At 45.4% G+C, this 23503-nt stretch overlaps 1 protein-coding gene across 8 annotated transcripts in view; it reads right to left on the bottom strand.

Moving 5' to 3' along the window:
- ACACA (acetyl-CoA carboxylase alpha) overlaps nucleotides 1-23503 on the bottom strand; it is a 141095-nt gene that overhangs the window by 35182 nt on the left and 82410 nt on the right. For all 8 annotated transcript variants that reach the window (XM_033004779.2, XM_042791599.1, XM_042791598.1 and 5 more), the window contains 4 exons: nucleotides 15928-16197; nucleotides 15466-15563; nucleotides 14164-14284; nucleotides 13604-13714 (listed from right to left, as the gene is read on the bottom strand). In XM_033004779.2, coding sequence (XP_032860670.1) covers nucleotides 13604-13714; nucleotides 14164-14284; nucleotides 15466-15563; nucleotides 15928-16197 — 600 coding nt within the window. The remainder of the gene's footprint in view (nucleotides 1-13603; nucleotides 13715-14163; nucleotides 14285-15465; nucleotides 15564-15927; nucleotides 16198-23503) is intronic.

Below are 23503 nucleotides of genomic sequence, written 5' to 3'. Positions count from 1 at the left end.
GGTGCTGAGCCAAGCTCAGCTCATTAATTCAAAATTGCTCCGACTAAGATGAGTGGTAGGCTGGACCCATTTAAACCTTTACCTGAGGAGAAAACCAACACTGTACATGAAGCCAGGTACAGCAAAGACAAAGCCCCATCAGCTCCTTAGAGAAACTGGGAAGAATAAGACTCCGACTGCTGGGCTTCTAATTCTCTTGCAAAGCTCCATCTCTAATCTCAGCCCAGGCACCGCAGCTCTTTTCTCATTCTCCTGCTGTCTCTTTCCATTTGCCCTCTCACTGACTGATACACTGATCTCTCGGTCACTCGGCTTTCTGCTCCACTGAGTCCATATTACTAATAACACCTCTGCCACGGCCAGTTTACCTCATGAAGGCAGGAGCACATCATTACAAAATAAACTCATAACTTTGACATTCTAGCAAATACATGCCGTTTGTTATTTTTATGGGTTGAGTCTTTCTAACAGACAGAGGGCATTACATACCTGCTTCATTTAGATCTTAAAAAAAAAAAACCCTCGAACACACACAAACAAGCTGCCCTCCCCCACCAAACAACCAGCACAGCTCATTTTAGGAAGAAGGGCTGCCCCAAGAGAGGAGCAGCCTGGAGCCTCAGGCAACCCGGTCCTTTCGGAAGGGATGCTTGGCTCTGGCTTCATCCTCGTCCCGACATCCCACAATGAGTGCTCAGGACGTAACTCATCTCACCCACAGCAGAGGGGAACTCCACATTTCTCAGGATTTGGCCTTTTGGGCTGAAAGCAAGAAGGTGCTGAAGGGATATGAAAATAGAAAATTTTGATCTGGTTATAAAACTACACTGGACCAATTAGCTTTCTTCTTGCACACCACCAGTTAATGCCAGCTGGGGTCAGGGAGCCACTGCGCCCAGCTAAAGCACTGCCTAACCAATAAGGCACAATGCTATCATTTGCCAACTCCAAATTTATTTTCCTTTGGAGGAGAAGAGGCCCAGTGGCCTGGCATTTCACAAAACTCATCATTATACAAGCACTAGATGATCCTCACAGAACTTCCCGTGAGACAGATGTCTGTTGATGTTTACATATACAGAAAAAAATCAAGACACAGAAGTTATGCAACTAGCCCCAAAGGTCAATGTAAGCATTGTGGTTTTGCATACAGATGTTCCCTTCTGAGCTCAATCACCTTCATCTTCCTCTAACAAAATCAGTGTCACGAAAAGGCATGGTAGAAAAAGCAGCAGCATAGATTTAGGTTCACAGAAAAGAAAAGCACAGGCCTCCAGATGCCAGGCACAAGCCTAGCTAAATGCTTTCCACAGAGGAAAATAAAAATAAAGAGGATTTAAACTCTCCATCTATGAACTAATGCAAACATATGTACATGCAAAATGGGCCTCTGCTGCTGCTTATCCAGAGACACTGTAGACAGCTCAGGTTTACCACTGCTGACAGGCAATGAAAACAGTCTAATATACCGCCTGCTCTCGCCCTTAAATCCCTTTTTGGAGATCAAGATAAATATGCAGTTCCTTTTCCCGAGTGCTCCAGACATTTCAGTGAAGTGGCAGAGCATTGTGAGGGGCTGTGCAAATGAAATCCCTCTGTAATACTGAGCGAGCATAGTATTTACTTGTCAGTGTTTGTCAGCAGAGGCAACGCAGTCCCAAGCTGCATTTAAAAGTTGTACCAATGAGCGCTCGCTGCCTTCATTTGTATGACATATATGTCCACACATGTGCACTTGCACCTGTGCTGAGCGCAGCAGGAGGGACGTGTAATATGGGCACTGGCAAGCTCTAAATCAGGCCCTGACTTAAGCACAGTCCAAATGCAAAGCAAGGTACTCCACACCCCGGTGCAGAAACCGGGCAGCCAAGGGGCCGTCTTCCAGGGGTACTGCCAGGCTGGGTGCTGGTCCCCCAACCTGCTCCTGCACGTGTGCTCTTCTGTCTTCTCAGGAAGGAGCAGAGATCCTGCCAACTTGTTTCACGCATGCAGCTGCAGACTGAATTGGGTGCCAGAGGTTAAAAGGCACTGAAGGGCTAGCCAGCTTATAGATAATGATCATTGGGCTTGAGAAAAAAATGAATGCAATAGCTCATCCATTCAGCTCTGCTAACCACCTCATCTCTGACCTCTGAGGACTACATTTTTAAAGGCTGACAAGTAATTCAATCTCCAATTAACAATCTTAAATGGTGCAATGCATATTGCTGTATAAATGTTTCCGCAAGAAAATATCCAAGGGTGAAAGAGAATACATCTGCTGGAGAAGTCCAAAAGTGATGCTTCTACAATTAAAGGATTCAGATGTTCCTCAGTAAGACACAGGGTCAGCAGAGGCATGAGTGGATTTAGAAATGTTGCTGAATCAGGTAGAGAGGTAATGCTAGAAACAAACTCGTGGGACAAGAGACTGCACAGGATTAAACTCTGTATGCCATATGACCAGGATCTGTCAAAATAGTAAACTTCAGACCCTGAGAATTTGGATCTGCCAGGGAGGTACACTGAGTCACATGAAGTAGGGGGTTAAGAAGTAAGAGTAGCATTAGCCCAAGGCTTATAGAAGGCATCTGTCTAAGTTAAGTTTGCAAAGGGTTAAGTTTGCAAAGCAGGCCCTTCCTAGCAGAAAGGTTACTAGCACTCTAGGGAACAAAGATGCAACTACCAGAGTCAGCTGCCATGGACCAGAGCTCAAGAAAGGTCCAGCAAGAGAGGTGGGAAAGAACAGGTTCCAGGATTTTAAAGCTGAGATACACAATACACATATACCTGAATATTGGCCATATTTGACCTCTGATCTTGTGCTTAATCTGATGCTAAAAACAGACAAAAAAGAGCAGCCATAAACAGCAAAGCACTAGACAGTTAGCTTCTGGCACCAGCAAATTCGCTTTAAATTACAATTCCTTCCACCCCATGAAAGCTCAGAAACCCGAAACCCATGTTTCTGTCCACCCGGAGTCTGACACACTACCAGTCAAAGGAAGCTGCTGTGGGTGACCGGCCTCGCACACAGACCCCAGACTCACCCTTTCTGAAGTCTCTAATGAGGACCCCTCACTTCTGCTACTACTCCTTTCCTGCACGTTATCCCAGTGTCTTTGCATTCCGGATGGCATTTCCTTTTCCCAGTTCTGCTGCAGCTGCTCTGCCGTCTCTGAGCGAGGTGCGGCGAGTGCCGCCTCCCCCCGTGGAAGGTGTCAGCAGGCAGGTCTGCCTTCCCTACTGCCAGCAGTCCTTCCCCTGCCACCCCTCCGAGCACCACCACTGACCATCATCAGTAAAGCAGGACTGCCTTGCCTTGTGTATTTGATGCCAAACAGCCCCCCAGTCACTAGGGACGCCGGTCGGATCCGGACGAGCCACTCGGGCTCCCCTTCCTTTGGTCCTGAAGACAAACCTCTCAAGTGTGAAGAAAGCGGCGCATTTAACAGGGTACGCGGGACAAAATGCTTCCCCTGTGCCCCCGTCTCAACAAAAGGATGAGGATGTCAGGGAAGGGGCCAGAAGGCAATGCTACTTCTAGAACCACACGTGTTAAAAGCTCAGCCCCTGACTGCAAGTACACACACTGTTTTCCAGATAATGCAACCTTCGATACCACCCGCTTACAAAACACACAGGCAGTCCTGTCAACACTTATTTCATTCGGTCCTCCAAAAGCCACTCTCCCTACCCTAATGGGAAACTGCTTTTCTTTTTACTTCAGAGGATCTTTTGGAAAATACAAAGGAGAGCCTGGATTCTAGCAGCCTTTTCAGCCTTTAAAAGACTGTCCTCAACAGGTTTATAGGCATGCCGTATGCATATTAATCATTTTCTAGCACTCAAACCCGTGATGACCAGCCGCTTTCTCTGCGCTCCTTTTCAAAAACTGAGCTGCTAGTTAGTTGAGACATTCACGGCAAAGCTGGTTTGGCTGCAAACTTGATTGGCTCATATATTTCATCAAAGATGAAAGATCTGAAGAAATGACAGCAGAGGGCTTGAATGGGAATCATTATGTAACATAAGTGCTGTTATTATTCAGAGCATATCATGTGTTTATATCAAATATAAGTGCCAGATTTTTATCCGAATAATTTCAATAATTGCAATTCCCATCCCACAATTTATATTATCTGCCAGAAACCTGAAGCAGAAAAGGCACATGCACATACTATAAATAGCCTATTTTTCATAAACAGGCAGAAATGATCAGAATAAATGTCTCATCAGAAAACACAATGTAGGAACTTAAAACCTGACTGCTATTATGTGCAGTCAAGCCTCAACAGATCTTGCAGCGTTCATTTCTATCACTCAGCTCTTCCCCCACACCTAGCATGTCATTAGAGGGTAGAACAGCAGCAGTGCTGGACGGGAGAACCGAGCTGGTGTAGGCCACCAGCCCGAGCCGTGCTCCTGAGCTGCGCTGCTCCCGAGCCCGCGGCCCGCCCGCAGACACCTCCCCTCTGCCTGGAGACGGGCCCCACTTCTTGCATTTCTAATCTACAAACGTGTGCAGTTCCTGCACTTTTAATTTACGAGCGTTCGGTGGGGGACCCTTCTGACTTGGGAACATATTGGCTCGGTCTAATGCTTGGAGATTATTAAAGTCAGAGCTATACTCCACTATCAAGTCTACAGATCTTTTATTTAGAAGATATGGTGCTCTAAATGCACAAAGAGCTCCCCGTCACCTTCACATTAAAGCCCCTAGTGCCTGGTAAATGGAATTATATAGCTGTCATCTCCTTTCCCCAAAGTTTTAAGAGTACAATGGGCTCATTTTTTCACACTCCATCCCAGCTTCAGAACTAAGAGACCTACTTTGTATTGATTTAAAGTCTCAGAAATAAATAAACCTGCTTCACCAATGTGATTCACAAGAAATTCATGATACACTATTGCATGATATATTTCAAGCTGTGGCTCCAGCTCTTTTTTTCCTTTGGTGAGTGATGGGGGAGGTGGGAGGTAGGGGGAGGTAGGGGGGAAGCTGACAGCCTGATGGTTATTGGAGATGGCTACTGACTGCAAATCCAGGAGCAGGTCTTGCTGGTGGAGTCTTTTTCTTGCTTTAATTTGGTGAGATCAGAGGGGGAAGGGGAAAAAAGCAATTGCACTTCACCTCGGAAGCAGCAGGGGAAGACGCATCCAGATGGACACTGCAACCACAGCTGGCCTTCCTCCACCACCTTCTGCCTGAAGATCCCAAAGCACCTTACCAGTACAAAGGGAGCAGGGCTCCACAGCTGATCAGATACAGAAGAGGCATTCTCTCTGTTTGCAGATAGCAACACAAAACGTTACTGGGGGGAAACAGTTTTTCCGTCTTGCAACAATCGATGAGGATTTTTTAAAATTTCTGGATAGCAACAGAAAATCAAATTTTGCAATCTTGGGGTCCGAACAAATATCCAACAGGGTCAAGTTGTTTGGTTTTGACTTCTAAAATACTTGTCGTAGGTATTAGAAATAAAAGTTATTCTGGAAAGTAAAGTCAGTTGGGGGGGAAAAAAAAAATAAAAAAAGAAACAAACCAGAACAAAACTTTTCATTTGACCAAAAAAAAATCTGAATGAGAAATTCATCAAAACTGATACTTTTTCCTGAAGAGTTCCAGTTTCAGTGAACTGGCATTTTCAAGTGAAAAATGTCTTGTCAAAAAATTCCTGCCTAGTTCTCCTTTCACAGTGTAGGGAGACTGCCTGTTTTGCTCAAGGTCACTCCATCAGTCAGTGGTAAATCAAAAGGACTTAAAATACTTTGCAAACTAAAATTACAGCCCCCTATTCTACGTGGTACAAACACTCATAAATCCCATCTGTCTCAGTTAGGGGTTCCCTAATCTAGACACTAGCCCTACGAACAATATTAATGACTGTCTCCATGATATTTAAAGATCTTATTGTGGTCATTCCCTTGGTCACCTCCTAGACCCCAACAGAACCCTCTTATTCAGAGACCACCCGAGGGGACAGGCTGCAGTGCAGGTACCTCTAAACTTTGTTCACTTTGCAGTGTGGGTTTAGGCTTCACCGTGAGATATGCGACAGTTCTCCTGTGCTGTTTCTATAGTTCCCACTCACGTGTCCAGAATGACAGATAATTTCTCCACAATTCACTGCAGAAAAGACCCAGAGGCAGGGCACCTTGATACCCTCCCAGTGACACCCCAAGAGAGGGGTGGTCAGGACCAGTTCTTCTGAGCCATGTTTGAAAAATGTCTTCTGCTCAGCTCCAGTGGAACATCAGATACTAGAGTTAACACTCCAGTACTAACATACGCCACAGGATCCTCAGGAACTGGGCTTCAATCCTGGTTACATGAAACATATATAGGGTTTAGAATACCTAGGAGTTTCCCTGGAAGGTACGGGAAGAGATTTAGACAGGCAAAATATGGGCCACTAGACTAAACTCCTCTTTAGCAGCAACAAATACACACACAGCCCCCACAGCACAAGCACCATCCACGTAGATAAACTGATGAAGATCCATATTAAAAATGATAGAAGGAAGGAGCAAAAAAAGTCAACAGAAATCTATTAGACTTTCTTCCCTAAGCAAACATAAAGGGACAGATAATGCGATGCCTAGAATGTAAATTGTCTCTAATGGGAACAATACACAAATATCACCACTTAAAGAAAGGCAATTAAAGCTAAAATGTAGAAATGGAGGGCGGCGTTTGTTTATTTGCACTTGTCTGAAGTCCAGGCATCCATCCTGCTTACATTAATTTCTCTACACCGAGCAAAGACCTTTGTGTTACCAGGACTGCTGTCAACCAGACACTCCCAGCAGCTAACGCCTCTTACTGTCATTAAAAGAAATGAGTTTTGCTCTCTTCCTATTGCCAAATATTGCTAAACTGAGACTGATTCTTACAAGAGCTCTACTCTGACCTTGGTCCTCAAACCAGACTGGCTTTGTTGGGGTGTGAGCATGGTGGCCTATGCCAGCGAGACCGCCAACAGCACCGAGGTCCTGCAGGGGTTCTAAGAGAGCTGAAGAAACCAACCTCCACCCATGCAGCCACCCTGGCTCCCACCACATCACCGGCCGTAGGCCCCCGCGGCACGGCAGAGCCGCCCCTCCTGCTCCCCCACCACTGGAGCCAAGAGCGGGGTAACCTTGGTGAGATCCACGAGAGGAGCCGCCTGACGGTTAATGCTGTTGAAGTGTTAATGTCTGTTTGACATTTTCTAGACCCTCTTTGATTAGCATTCTCAAACACCCTGCACCCATACGTATCTTCCTAATAGTCTTGCTGTGCCACTACAGAAAGATTCATATCATGCATTAATAATTATAATGCTTCTTTGAATGACAGGGATGGCACTTGCTGTTCTAACTCACATGATTGCTCTCACATGATTGCTTTGATCTAATCCCAAGACTGGAGTCATCTTGAGCAGATACTGAGCTATCCCTGCCTTGAATCGCAAAAAAAAAAAAAAAAAAAGAGCTTTCCACATTCTGCATTTTACAGTAAAACCCCCAAACACCATCAGTCTCACAGGGCTTCTATTTACTTTTCCAGACTGTGAAACTGAAGGGTAAATATTGCCGCTTGCGATACTGAAGACCGATCGCTCACACAAGACAGACTGTGTAAGCTTCTTACTCCTCACACGAGCTCCTCCAGCCAGCTGCAGACCTGGCCCAGCAGCCTCTCACACGGGCACAGCACCCCTGAGCAGCTCTGCCTGTTCCTCCCAAGCCCCAACGTGTTGTCCCACCCCGTTACTCAAGTCCCAGGGCGCCCAACAAGTTCTGCAGCTCCCCTCAGCTGCCACCTGCAAACACCAGGTCAGTGCCAGAAACCAAATGGCATCCCACCAAGCAGGCAGGGGATGTCCACGTGGCAGCCAGAAGACACTGAAGAGCAACCGACACCAAAGAGCCATGCTGGCTGAAGTGCCTCAAAATAAAGTTGTCTCAGTGAGCAACTCACAGCTGGGGGTGACCGCTGTCCGAGCGAGCTGGTTTCAAGCTGGCTCACGTCCACGCTGCTCCTCTGCCTGCCGTGCGGATGCTCCCACCGTTCAGCTGCGATCCTATCCCAGATCTACACCGATGAAACCATAAATCTCCTCAAAAGCAGCCACACTGACCTCAGTTCTGGCTTTGACAGTAGAATTCAGGACTGAATTTAAAATACAAGGATGTTCTCTTCCGGCCGCGTGCAAAGGGGTTGGTGGGGTGTTGGGTTTTAAATGCAGATTGTCAAAACGCTCCTTGCAGCAATTATGGTCTGTTGTATCAACAAGTCCTCGGGGACTCATCCACAGTCACGTGATTGACACATACACTACGCTATCTTGACACAGAATGGCACCTCTCGTGTTAACATCTTTACCATGCACGAGCAGTGTCTCCATTAACGAAGGACGTGCTCAAGAACGGTCATTGGACAACGGCTGGTACTAGGCTTAGAAGATCTTAGATATTCACATGCTGCGTTAGCAAGCCATCAATTTTCCACTAATCAGTTCACCTCCCAAACATTCCTCCTAAAGCTGTTCTTCAGAAATGTCTTCTCCCCCTAAAAAACACCAATTCACAGTGCCAGAAATAGCACGTTACTAATTCCTGAGCTCCTTCAGGTCTAGAACAGGTTATACAAGCAGACATATTGTTTAAATTAAGATCATTCTGAAGGCAAAAACTTCCACCGACAGAAATCCTGAGGCTGGGGCTACCTACCCTGCCAGCGCACCACTGCTGGCTGGGACCTTCCATCTGATGAGCTCGGAACACACTGCAAACACCAACGCACCGAGGTTTCAGGACCGAGCTGTCAGCAGGGAACTGCCATTACACTAATTGTGATCAAAACCGTCAGACCACAACCAGGCAGGCGCGTGGCTGCAGACTGGAAATGAAGCCCAGAGTCCTGGTTTCGAACCGTGCTTTGAACTTTTCCTATTTTAGTGGTTTCTGACACTTCACCTTCTCTGCCCCTTTCCCGACACGGGCACGCACGCCCGGCAAGCGGTATTGGTCAAGCTCACGCTTGGCACACGTGGATGTTCTCAACAAACCAGGCCAGCAGCACGGTGTCCTGGGGCCCCAGGGAGGAGCACACCAGAGGACAGGTTGAGGGCCTGACGCGTCCTTCGGGCAGGCCACGCCTGGAGAGTCTGGGGGAAAATAAAGCTAAACAGGAGGAAGAGGAAACAGAACAGTCTGCTGGTTAGATTCTTCCCTTCACCTCCAGAAGTGACCACCAGTTTAGATGTCCTACTGTGAAGCGCAGTGTGTGGGACAGTTCTACATCACTCAGGGAATGAACTGTTTGATATATCAGGTTGAATATCTAAATAACGAACTGATGTGTATCAGCTTAGTAGCGGTTCTTGAAAATCTCTGCTAAACCTGCCTTCCCTTAGGCAAAGCCTCCAACATGTATCTGTAGAGAAAATGTGACTGAAAGCCACTATTTGTTTACATTAACAAAACAGTCTCAAAGACAGGACTTCTTTTAAACACAAAAGCAAGGAAGAGCAAACTAATTAAAAATAGGTCAGCAACAGACTTGGGAACATCCTTGTGAGGACTGAAATGAAATGTAGTCCTGGAAGCCTGAACCATATAAGCAATGCATAAATTGGGAGTTCCGGGCTCTTCAGTCTTACTTCTATTAAAAAGAAAACCGATAGAAATTAACCTGTTAGGGCACGGTGGCAGCACGTCACCTCTCTCATGTGAAATCGCCCCACGGTTAATGCATGACGAGGAAAGGGAGTTGAGGGAGGTGAAGGAAGGTATGGGGGTGGAAAAAGGGGGAGGCAGGGAAAGTTAAAAAAAAATAAAATCTCTGCCTCAGCAAAAGTTTTCATTAAAATTTTAGACAAATGATCTCTGTGTCCTTCTCCCATGCTGCCTGGGGCTCCATGCTATTTCTATGCAAATAACAACCTCGTGGTTTATATCTTATTATTTCCACCGGAGCTGCGGCGACATGACCCGAGACGTGTGTGAGGTAGACAGCAAAAGAGAGAGAGGGAGAGAAAGAGAGGGAGAGGGAGGGAGAGAGATGGAGTGGCTGCTCGCTGAAGTGTGAAAAAATATTGTCAGGAGTGAGCAGCAAGAACAAAAAAAAAATTGCAGGGATAACGTGTTTATTTCAGCCCCTCTCCCCATGTGAACCAGCATCTTTTAAAATTCATTGGGCATCAGGCGATCATGCACAATCCATCTGCTTTCACTTTATCATTTGCATTTCATGCCTCCTGGCTTTTGATGTGCTGATACTTTGATGCAGTCAGGAGACGCGCATTATCATTATTTCAATTTTCAGGGGGGTCAGCGGGCTCAGCACAGGCGCGCGCACACACTCACAGGAGAGGAATGAAATGTCATTTCCACCTCTCCACCCCCTGCTGAAATGCACTGGTGAAGACAAAAGGGGTACAGATGAAAAGCAGCCCTGGTGCCCCACATGCAGAGCACTGTCCCCACCACAGAGCATCACACCTTTTCCCCGGGTCTTTCCCTTGCCTGTCCATCTGGACTATAAACAAAGACAGCTTAATCAGGAGCAGAGGGAAACCCTGTGCAGCTCTTGTGCAGTTTCTTGTCACCCCTGACAGGCAATGGGGCTGAGAGAATCCTTAAACCTGCCTGATATCAGGTATCTTACAGTGATATGCCTCTCTACTTACAAAGCAGTGACACGGACGCAGTGATCAGTCAGCACGTGATTAGTCAACCTCCAGAACCAAACATTAGCTTCAGCTAAAAATGATATTGACCTTGAGCTCATCATCTACGTTATAGGTTACAGTCTGGTTTTGGCAGCTGGACCTTTCCCTCTACACCTAAACCCTGAGGCTGGTTTTACATAATGATAATGAACAAGATCTGCTGGCACGTAATGTTTGTCACAGTCCCCCGCTCCTCCTCTAAATTAAAAAGAATCCAGTATTTCACAGGGAAAAAAAAAAAAATCAAACAACTTTCCAGAAAAAACCTCACTGCTCTCTGAAAGCCTAATTGTCTCCATTGCTGCAGAAACATTTTTGCACTGCACATTCTTTTCCAGCAGAAAGAAGACATTTTGAAGAAGACATGTAAGACACAAGACTACGTGTAAGCTTTGTACAGCATCCTCTATGGCAGGATTTAAAACTGAGCAATGGAAAAAATTGACACCTCACTGGGAAAAGCTAAAGGAATATTTGCATGCAACTATGCTACAAAATGTTTGGTTCCAACTGTCGTGCAAGGTAGCGGTTCCATTTTATTTATTTTTGTTTCAGTCATGATCTTCCCTCAAGACCTTGCCAGCTGGATTGGTGACCTTCTAATTCCCACAAAGTAAAGCACTGACTTTGCTGCACAGGGCTCTTTTCACCATCTACTCCAAGGCAACAAGAAGCAGCAAGGCTCACTGGCTCCACAGAGAAACACTGCAATAGGTTTCCATCACGAGACCCTTCTGGAGTCTTATGCACCCGAATGAACGAGAACACAACATGCCCCAACAGCATCTGCATTCCTACAGGGAAAGACTTTGCTTAATTGGCCCCTGGCTGACAGAGACCTGACTTCTAGCCAAAAAGACAATTCAAACTGTCCACCTAAAGTCAAGGGACAAGTGTTTAACAGTTTACATATAAGAAGAGGGAGACAGAGGGTAAGTCTGGAGTAGACACAGCCTCCAGGGCAGGGTGATGCAAACGCATTAGCATTCACCATCTGCTTCTCACCCTCCTTAAGATCTCAACTGGACTGAGTTTGGCCGTTTCAGGTTAGCACCGGGCATCAATTCACTACTTCAGACATACTTCTGGGGCACAATTACAGCCAGATCCATTCGAGTAGCTCTGATCAGAACTGCAGGGAATGGAAAATTAAGATCGTATGAACTAGCAGTGCACATCACACAACCTCCAGGAGTGAGTGGGGATTCCCAGTCTCCCGCTATTCAAGGACAGGTAAATTTATTGTTGGGTCTGGGCTTAGCTGCCTTACTGGGAAAGCTGGATAGGATGCAATAGGTTCTTCCGTTGCCTGATCTTTAGGCAGGTAGAAGGTTGGTGCCTACATAAAAATATATGCCTTTCCAACAGAGCAGGAAGAAAAGGACACATGGCATTATTCATCCCACTGAAATTCTTGGAATGGGATAAATCACCCCCAGAAAGCATCTCCTTCTGCTTACGCCTGCTGAAAGATGTCGGGTGCTTAATTTAGACTCAACCCTTAATTTTTAAGTGCCTAAAATTTAGTCAGATTCATCTAGTCCTGTGAAAACAAACATTCACTCCACAGCTAGAGCGTGCAGTTAAACCTGGAAAGAAGAGAGGAGGACTAAACAGACTGGCCCTGCCATCTGGGAAACACTGCACGGTCCCGATCCCCAACAAATGACAGCTGGAACCAGGCAACTTACTCCACTTCAGCAAGCACTAAACTGACTCATTTTCTTTTTAAAGGATGGATCTTCAAATGCTTCTTTTCCTTCCATTGATGCAGGTGTGTGTGATGTGTGTAAGAGACCTAACTGAGGGTGCTGCATCCTAGAGTTGATAGGATCAATGCTTCATTTTCTGCAGAGCCCCCTTTATTCAGGGGAATAATTCAACGAGAGCCTATTTTCCTTTTATCTCCCATTGTCAGGCAGGCACTCCTTGAAACGCAGCTTGCGATGAAGCACAACCACCCCAGGTGCTGGAGAGTGCCTGAGAACAAAGCTGCACAATGGGGAAGGGCACTCGCGCCCGCACAATCCTAACTCCCACGTAAACAAAGCCCTCAGTGAGAGGGACAAGAGCGGAGTCGGCTGTGAGCCGTGTCTGCTACAGAGAAGGAGCTGGAGGCTGTGATATTAATAAGCCTGGGGCAGCAAGGGAGAAAAACTGCCTCTGGTGGGGAAGAAAACAGAAGAGCCACTTTAGTAGTGAAAGCAGGAAGTTTTCTTATGGCCCAAGTTATTCCTCCCTGCCCCCACAGCTGAGATTTCCAGCAGGTCTGACCCCTTGAAAATCACCATCCCCACACTCCTTCTCAGGCTTCAGCGCTCCCCGAGTATTAATGCAATGCTGTGGATGGCTGAAGGTTCAGGGTGCTTCTGGCCCAAGTATTTTTGAAACACTGTCTTCCAGTGCATGTTTCTTCTCATACAGTACACAGTGGGTGGGAGAAGATGCTGCCCAGTCAGTGGGCTTGTCCACTTCTGTCACTTGGTCATTGCACACAACCTGCGTTAAAAGCTGCCTCTTCTTCTTCCCCTTCACCTGGTTCATGCTCAAGCCCTTAAATCTGCAGTTCTGCCTAGGTCCCCTGCCAATCTCCAACCAGAATGCCTGGAATAGTGCCTCTGGCTGTCAATACAATGTTCTTGTCAAGCAAAACAGGTGCATGAGAGGACTGCTTTCTGACCAGCCAGAAGAGAAAAAATAAAAAGGCTGCAAAGGCATGAAAATTTCACAGCAGCTGCTCTGTGTCAGTTCTCCTCCTTGATCGGTGGAAGCCCGAGAAGTGAGAAAGTAAAAGGGACCAAGTGCAAGGGTACAGTGGTGGCAGCTCCTGGAGTGTCCAGCAGAACTCACAGAAACACCAACTCAACTCACATAGCTCTGAAGACCGAAATGCAAAGACTTACTTTGTTGAGGGCTCCACAGCCAGTCAGGATTATATGAGAGTTCTCAACCTGGATAGTCCTCTGACCTAGCCGAACAAGGTAAGCCCCAATTCCAATTGCCCGACATGTAACCTTAAAAAAAAGAAAAGAGAAAGAAAAAAATCACATTGATTTCTGTCTTACCACACAGCAAAAACATATCGATTCAAACATCTAGATAAAACTAGGCATGTTTGTATTACAAGGCTATAAAATCTACTCTCACTGCAAAACTCCAGAATCTATTTTTTTGTAAAATACAGTATCTGAACATATGTGTATTTTTTTTTTTAAAAAAGAGAAGCAGTAACTTACAGACTGAGCAAAGATGAAACCAAGAGACTGTTTTCTGAAAGTGTTTTAAATTTAGTCTGAAAGGGACCCAGCCCTGTAATGGTGCCGGTAGCGTTGCTCAAAGCCTACAGGAGCCAATTTACATCAACCATAAGTCTGATCCCAGATGTATCTTCTGGGTATCATTGCAGGATTTTTAGCTAAAACAGACAATACAGTTTGAAGAATAGAAAGCAGTGAGGGATTACCAAGTTGATGGTGATAATACTCTCATAGGCTAAAGATGATTCTCCAGCAATCATGCCAGATCCTCTGAGGTTCTCTGTTCCAAGTCCGTCTTCCTTTCCGATAATATCTGTTATCTTATACCTGAGGGAGACACACACAGCCTTTGAGTCACAAGGTCCAGTGATTTGCTGAATCAGTTTGCTATAAAGAAAATGAAAAGTGACTAAATATCATTAAGGCTCCAAAGAGTAATGTGCATAAAACCTGGCCAGGACCTGTACAAGGGCTCATTCTGCAACGAACACCATGGAATAGTCCTACGTACGTGCAGCCAGAGCAGCGCTGCAAAGAGGAAATGCCAAGGGAGAGGAACGCCCGTGAAAAGTGTTCTGCTGTCATTCCCACAGGACATGAGGAGCAAGCTGATGATAGAAAAAAGGGCAAGAAAGAACGAGAATGCAGCCAAAAGGAAAAAGAAATGGAACACGAGCTTATAATGAAGCTCTTACCTTTACGTTCTTCTTCCACACCTTCCCTCTCCAGCACAGTCCCTTCTTACTCAGCGCCCTCAGACTGACTTCTATCTTTTCCACTAGGCCCTTGCTAAGCAAAATACTTGAGCATGTGCTTAAGTGCTTCACTGAAGAGAGCCACCAGCTCCCCCGCCACACGCGCAGGCACGCAAACACCCCTGCACCCAGCACCATCCTCTTGTTCTTGCAGAGCTTGCCAGTCTGCAAATTAGGCTTCTTTTTTCTCCCCAAGCACATCCTCCTCCCTCTGGCCGGGAGCACCACTACAGCTGCAGTCTAGCTCTGAAAGCTTCTTTGCACCTCATTTTCAGATGTGCTGCCTTTGGGACATAGCTGGGAAGATGCAGACACTTAGAGTAGATGTGTGTGGAAAACCATAGGCTATAAGGCAGTTCAGTGCAACTACTGCAGCCCAACCCTTCAAAATGCATGGAGGACTAAGCCTTCACTCAGGAATTCTTTTATCCTTTCTACGGAATCTAGCAGAAAAGTAATTTCCAAAATTTAGACTGCAAGCCTTTGGGAAAGAATCATTGTTGTGGTCATTCAGTGTTTACCATGGCGGGGGCCTGTAGTCAGTAGGAGTCAGCACGGCACTACCTCAAACAAACCACGTCATGATACAACTTTCAACCCTTTTGTTTCGTGCTCTGACCACACACAGCTGTGGCTTGCTACATACCTGGATCCTAAAGAACGTCCTAGCTGCAGACAAGGGGCACGATATCCATCACCCTTTATACCCAAGGATGAACAGAAAGCTTTGCATTCTGATCGGTCTCTGCTTACCTGGACTCTCCATTGTCCTCCACGTGTTCACAGTGAACCGAATTCAGGGCACTGACTTTCTTATAGTCTTGAGGAGTCAGGTACAAGTATTTGTATCCCTGCAGGGAAAACCAGTTCATTCATCTCATTCCCACCTGTAGTCCCCTCCCGATCCCCAATAACCCCTTCCAAAAAGAACGTTTCAAGGGAGCTGAATTTAATTCCAGAGAGCAATAAGAACATCCTCTCTTAATATCGGAGCTCCTGGTGAAGTCAGTGAAAGCTAGGAATGTTTTCAACATTTAGCGCGAACTCATTCTGGATGCCAGTGCTGCTGCCTGAGAAATCCAATACCAAGAAGAACTTAGGACCTAACAGTCTGGCAAATATTTACCCTCATCTCTATTAAAAGAGGCGGTGTAAAAATAAGATTCTTTTGTGAGCTATTGCAGAGTCTCACCTCTGGCTCCTGTGCCTCCTTACCTTGTATGGGTCATCTGGGTCTTCCCAAGCTACGTGGAACATGTGCCGAATCTCCTCAGCCAACCCAATCCTGGCTCCACTGTTGGCAGCCACATAGATACGGGGGATGCCATGTGTTCGAGCAAGCTCTGAAGCCCTCAGGAACAGCACGTCCTCTTGAGGCCCAAAAGAACCTATTCGGTATGTGATGTCATTGCCAATGACAATGATATCCCGGCCTTCTGGATACTCAGGGGTCTTCAGAGTCATCTTCCAGGCCACCATCCCAATCTGCAGTCAAAGAGCAGAGAACAACAAAAGCTAAATGCCTATCTTTAAGATGGGAAAGGGGGAATCACGCAGGGACCATTTCTCTTAAGTGTGTTGCACTTTATATAGTTTCTTTGGGAACTCTGATAATAGCAGCTCTGATATGCACTGCCAGTGCCGAGCACAGCTGGCAGGACTTGATCCTTTCCACACTCACTGGAGCACATCCTCCACTGCTCTCTTCCCACCCAAGGCACCAATACTGGCCCTCCCTCTCCCCATTCAGGGATTTGTCACAGGTCCAAAGCACAGTCTGCAGACGCCGCTCTCGCAGGGTGCTGCGTTCGTTCCGTGTGCCAGAGCTCACAGGGTGAGGATGGATGCGCTGCTGTACAGGACTCCTGACCATCTGATTAAGCTACCCAGATACCACCCCAGAACCTCCTCACCCTAGTTCTCTCTCATCCTGCCCTCATTTTAATAATCCTTCTACTTCACAGCTACCTCTTTCTTTTTTTTTTTTTTTTTTTTTTTTTTTTTTTTTTTTTTTTCTGTCCTTCCTTTAATTTCTTTGGCTCTTCCCTTTTTCCTTCCCAAATATTACAGCAGTCTCTTTTCAAACCTGCCTGGATAAGAAATGCTTTCTGCTGCGTACTTTTGTTTTTAAAATCACCAGATGATTTCTTCTGGCCCAGCTTATGGAGATCAGCAACATCTCTACCCTGCATCTCCCATCTCTCAGCTGCTGTGTATCGCTGCACTGGGGAGTTGGCCATCCTGGAATGCCATTAACAGATAGAAATAGCAGCGTCCCTTGAAAGCCACATGCATCACCCAGTCTCCGCTTGCCCAAGGATCATAAGCTCTGAGTACACATTCCTCAAGCCGATTGCACATCCTCTGCAATCAGGAGGGCTGAAACTCTCATTGTGGAGACTCTGAATTCTGAACATGATGAACTAAAGCGGGAGGGGGAGAGGGGAGAAGCAGCAGATAGATATGTGCCATTTAATCCAAATCAAAATGGCACAACACACAGTTGAGATCCAATCAGTATCTGCAATAAGGTATGCCATAATAGACTCATTAAAAAAAATAAAAAGGCAGAAGAATTAATCAAAGGGTCACTGGAAGTAAAGCAGGCAGCAATCCAAAAATATTACAACCGGCTACCGGCAGATCCTTCCCTTACACCTCCCCTTTTGAGAGCTGAGATTGCAAGTTAACAGAACGATGGTGTTTCAGTTCACCTTCTCCTTGGTCTCCGTTTCAACCACTGCTATTTTGACTGATATGTCATAAAGGATTAATTTGTTTGCCTCTGAATATTCACAGATTTACAGTTACATCTTAGCATCCAACTGCAGTGTTTGGAAGAGAGAGATACTGCGGCAGTTTCCAAGAAAGGAGCATAAATCCCTAAAAGTCAGTGGGATGTTTTGCTACAATACCAGTATTATTGCCAAATTGAAGGGAAAAGGTGTAATGCTGTAAAACCAGTGGATGCAGCTGTTGGTCAGGCACACAGGCCAAAAGTGCGTGCAAAGAGACCAGGGGTCACACAGACAACCTGTCCAGAGTCTGGAAGAGAAACCTAATTCATCCCCAACAAACCTCCACAGCCAGAGAGGGTCCTTGGATTAGAATAAAGGTGAAAAAAGGAGAAGAAACCTGAGCTTTGTCCTTCTGACTTGACTGCTGCAGGAAAAGAGATGCCAGGGGCTGTATACTGTGTCTGTTCTAACTCTCAACTGTGAGCGAGCTTGCCACTAGAAACAGCAGGTTAAAAAAGTCTGCAAATCCAAAGTTAAAAGCTTCAAGACTAGCCTCCAAGGAACAAGGGATGCCCATCTATACCCTGTCACCTACTGCAGCTCAGTTCTTTACCATATTTTACAGGCTTTTTTTTTTTTTTTTTTTTCCCTGCCATAACTAAAATCCCTAAGTGGATACTTACCAAATCTTTCTGATACCACCTGAGAAGCCAGATTTAGTTACTGATAGAAAACTACAGGGAAGATCTTCTCTTTAAAACTGCACCGTAAACTTATTCCAAAAGAGCACAGAAGTAACACTAATTTACAGGTTTTTCCTAAGCGGTCATTTCCTGACAGCTACACTGATCCCATCAGCCAGGACCACACCAGGAAGCTTCAAGAACCGTCAGACGAACACAAGCCACATGAGCAACAGGACAAATGCTCAGGCTTTGCATTTGCTAAACACTTGTCACTGCAGTAAAGTGCAAGGCAGAAACACATAAAGACACTGCCAGAAACCTAGACAATAACCACAACATACTGAGAGAAAATCCTAGCAGCCTCAGCTCACACACGAGGCAGATGAATTAACACTTGCTCCAGGGCTTAGGGCCTAGTGACCCAGCTCAGTTAGCACCCAGGACTGGTCCCACAGTCTGTCTCACCTATCAAGGTGTAAGAGATTTTCCACACTTTCATCAGCTTGATGATTTTTTACAGTACAGAAAACAGACAAATGAAAAGCATTACTTATTTAGAAAATTCAGATTGTAACACAAGTCTTTGAATAGTTCCCTAACTCGAGATGGTGCGTCCTCTACATAAATAAAATCCCTTTTGTTAATGCTCACCAGCAGAACAGGGAAAACTATCTAGCACAATAAACACAAACTCTTGAAAATAGTTTATAGTTGATACATATCAAGCAACCATACGCAGTTTAAGAAAAGAAAAATTAAAGCGCACCACTTTATTAACTCATGTGTCTTTTTGCCTCCCCAATGCATAGCATGGTTTGTACCATTTATCCAGTAATAAAAATCACAGGGCACAACTAAGGAATTTTTTTTTTTGCTACGAACAATGTAGATTCTGTTTAAATTTATGGGCAGCGGAGGATAGCTTTCTATTTCAGAAATAAAAAAAAAGATGAGATTTTTAAGTTAACGGCAGCATGCCAAAAAAATGGAGAGTTCACAGGTTAATTAGACAGGCTGAGCTAATCACCTAAGAGCACTGTCAGAACAATAATGGGTGATGGTAAGCAGCAGTGCCTTCAAAACGGGCTCTTTTGAAGAGCCAGCACAGTTTGGAAGTGCTTCTCCTGCCACAGCTCTATTCCCAGCACACCCAGGAATGAAGAAGAGAGGGAGGAAAAAATAAAAGCAGGAACCGTCTTATATAACTGTTTTTATGTTGGCAAAATGATTTGTGCCACAGTATTTCCATAAGAAGTGGGACCATTATTCTCCTGTAGGAACACATTTGGTTTGAAAAGTATCACTGGACAGAACGTGAAAATCAAACCAGATGAATTATTCACAACCTCCGATCAGAAGTGATCATTATTTCTGATGTTCCAAACTGTGATTAGGATTCAGTGCTCAGATGTCATTTGCTCCTTGAATAGCACCAGCAATGCAGAATTGCATGACACACATATATTACACACAAGTTTTAGATATATAATTTTATACACACCTTCTCTCACTAGATCTTTGGCTTAATGTAACCATTAACAGATAGTAAAAACACAATATTAACTAACGCTCGTTTTCATGGTGCTCATAAACGCCACTAGTTTGACACACAGTGTCAACACTAATCATGGCCTAAAATTAACACCAAAATTGACTTCAACATTAATTGCGCTATTGATGTGAACAGTAATACACACACTGATGCAGTTACAAATTGACTGCTAGTGGCAGCCGGAGCTGTTGACAACAGGCACCGAGGGGAATGGGGAGAAAACCCATCCCGGTCTCCCTGAAAGCACAACAGGCTCCGAAGGAAGGGAAGGCAACGCAAACGGCAGCTGGTGGTCGGGCAGACTGAGCTTTTAAGCTTCTCTCTAGCAGGACCTGTAGTTCCTGGAGAAGCACAGCTGACAGAAAACCTGATGTAAACGAGAACAGCTTATTATTTGACAGCATCCACACTTGAGCCATGCCAATTGTGTTCATTTATTCTACTTCTCTCACAACAAGGATGATGCTTGAGCCTAGGTACTTTATGCCATGCTTCATTTCATTTATTTACATCAACATTTGGAAATCTGAATGAGGGTCTTGAAATCCCTAAGTGGGACAACTGAACTTACAGAACCCTGACAACAATTTTGTCTTGCTCGCATTCTGTTGCATCTGTATCATATGTAAGTTTTACATGGAAAAAATACATATAAAACGTTAATACATTTGTATGCCAATATTTATTACATACAAAAGCTGTAAGAAGAAAGGAAATGCAACAGTTGTAGTGATCTAGCATGTGAGCACTGGAGATGCCAAAGCTGAACATTGATGACAGCCCGTTTCTCCCCTGCTGTGCACGCACGTTCTATTCTGGAGGTAAACCAGTGTCCACTGACCCCAGGATGCTGAATCACTCTGCTGCACGGCCACGGACAAGGTGTGTTTTAGAAAGGGAACAAGGACAGCCCCAGAAATTTCACTTGATGCAGACGTAGAAATTCTGGTATTTCACCATTCGAATCTGATGCCCAGAGAGACTCCCTGCACTTACGCTGTAACCAAAAGCTCTAAAATTTTTACCTTCAGCATGAGCTAACTCCCAGCAAAAGGGCTTGATGCAGGTGGTTTGCTAGAGGCGCTCAGACTTAATGCCTCGACAAGGGTGGGGTGCCAAACCCCAGGATTCCTTCGTTCTCCTCTTGGCTCTGAGAAAGGTGTCATTTAGCGATCCGAGCAGCGGTGGCGGGCGGCACAGCCCAGCACGCCTTGGCACGCCGCTTCTGAAGGGCCGAGAGATGAGACGTGAGGGAGGCTTGCGCGGTCAAAGGCCTCGTGCGGTACGGCGGGCTGCAGGAGCCGTGAGCTCGCAGTGCCCCGGTTCCCTGCGCCCCACCGCTCGGACGGCAAGCGGGAAGCAAAGCAGCCAAAGGCTGGCGGACGTTCAGGGGGAGCGGAGGGGCACTCAGAGCACCAAAAGGAAAGCTCAAAAAAAAAAAAAACCGTGAGAGACAGAGGGGAAGTAGTTTTTACTGCACACACGTCTGCGCTGCAAGGAATGAAGCTTGTGCGGTGTCTCTTGGGGACAGCAAAAGGCATAATGCTGAACCCAGACCAAATTCTCTGTCAAATTCAAGTTCCTGCTGCAAGCCCACAAAATCAACTGTGAGCAACACTGCCAGCTTTTTCCCCAAAACAAAAGCATTTTTGACCAAGCTTTCCAAACTAGACAATGAATAACTTCTCCCCAGGCACAGTATAAGGCTTGAAAACTTCAGCTGAAATAGTTTGCATCTGCTGAAGTTACAGACGGGTATCAATATATTACAGAGAGCAACAGATAACCTTTATTAGGAGCTTGCTTGTTGGCAAGAACTTCCTTGTCTACAGCGTCCGTATTACCCATATACACAGACTCAAGCAAATATATCAAAACACAGAATAAAACTCTTTGCACCACCACCTCCATCTCTGATCTAGCAATCCTTGAATTTGAGGATTTTAAAACCCTTCAAAGAAATTTGGAGCTCTAGTTGTACTTTGAATAAGACATCATTTGGGCAGTCACTACTTTAAGCATCCTCCAAGAGCCTCATCTGTGATATGTGGAGTTATTTCCTGACCAATAATTTTTGTACAGCGTTAAGAAATATTGCAGTTACTAGAGGTGTGATTTAAATGTAAGCATTTGATAAAAGTCAGAATTACAAGAAAGGTAACAAAATTAAAATTCCGTGTTTGTCTGATTACATCATGAAATTCAACAGGCATATCTGATGATATAAAATTTAACACCCCCCCCACATTTATTTATAACCTTCCACAATGAATCTCTTAAATAATTATGATCAATTCTAACTCAAAGGTGTATGTTCAAACTCAAAGGCTTATAACCTCTGGTTCTGTGGGGAAAGCCTTTTCAAATCCTGAACTTCTAGTACTGCTATAGCATACATGTACCTTTTAAAAGATCAGGCCATGGGAGATACTGTGTCTACAACACTGTGAGAAACAGCACACTGAAGATACTGCTCTGCATGGATATTAACAATTCAAGGTACTACAGAGTATTCCTGCTGAACTGTACAACCACTGTTCAGCTAAGGAGACGTTCCACGTACAGTGTGACAGGCACCCATCGCAGTAGCAGAGTTCAAAAGAGGCCCCCCCCCCCCCCCAGTCCCATCCTCCCACACACACACCTGCTACTCTTAAAGTTACATCAAATGATCTAGGCATAGAAGTGAGAAAAAAAAAAATCAGCTTTCAGTGATGCTAGGGGGACCCTCTTTTAATTTGTATTATATTCCACTTGTCACAAGACATTCCACCTTTTACTAAAAATAACACTCTCCAGTCCATGACAAAAACATGCTCTGTCCTGATCCCTACCCCCACGTCTCACTGTGACCTCTGAGCACCAGATTGATAAAGGCTAAAATTATTCTGCCAAAGGAGCATCACCTTCTGAAATTGCAGCACGAGTATTTCAGATGAGGAGACACCACTTGCTGTGCGGCACGAATAGTTGTCCAGCTTCCCTGTTATTTAAGCCCATCCCTACTGCCAGAAGAGCCTTCAGGTCAGGATTGTTCCCAAAACTCATCAAGAAGGGCTGGGAAACCCAAAGAGAAGCAATTATTTTTACAGTAATCTCTGAGAAAAACAGTGGTGGGGCTGGGGCAGGGGAGAGAGGGTGCATGGGTGTTTTCCTTCACCTTCATGTTAATTCACTGACTTTGCCATCACCCATTCTCTGCTTTCTCTCAAGTACTTACCGTCCGCCATAAGTAGCCCAGCGGATGTTTTAATACCCTGTGCCTGTCATAAAATGCAGGAACATGGGGTGACAAAGCAGAACATGCAGTTCAACTATTAAGCTTTGCTTGTATAAAATTCATTAGCTACACCTTTCAGCCCCCAGCAATCCAAGGAGCTGCTGAAGCAGAGTTTCCACAGCCCTCTGCCCGCTGCCGTCCTGAATTTCACCTGGCCAAACCTTCCCACATTCACAGAAAGGGTGCCTGCCAACACTCCAGCTAACAGCTCTGATTATGGATTATTTCTGATCCTCGTATTACTGAGAAGGAAAAACTGTGACATCTAGTGCCAATAGGGAAAATGACACATTTTCCATGGACGCTGCGTGAGACTGAGATGACGGGTAACGTGGGGTGTTGCTGCAAGAACTCCTTACACTCACTTTCTCCTTGTCCTTGAAGATTAGTTGGGTCTTATCAGGGGATGGTGCAGTTCTAGTGGCAGAGGATCATGGTAAATTGTAGTCAAAATACATAAAGTGCTATAGAAAAAACATCAGAATGCCCAGCTCAAGAATGACAAGCAATATATTGAGTTTTCCAACCGGCTGAG

The sequence above is a fragment of the Tyto alba genome, unplaced genomic scaffold (assembly GCF_018691265.1).
Source record: "Tyto alba isolate M040663 unplaced genomic scaffold, T.alba_DEE_v4.0 Super-Scaffold_19, whole genome shotgun sequence".
In the NCBI taxonomy this organism is placed as follows: Eukaryota; Metazoa; Chordata; class Aves; order Strigiformes; family Tytonidae; genus Tyto; species Tyto alba.
This window is presented reverse-complemented; position numbering and strand designations above follow the sequence as displayed.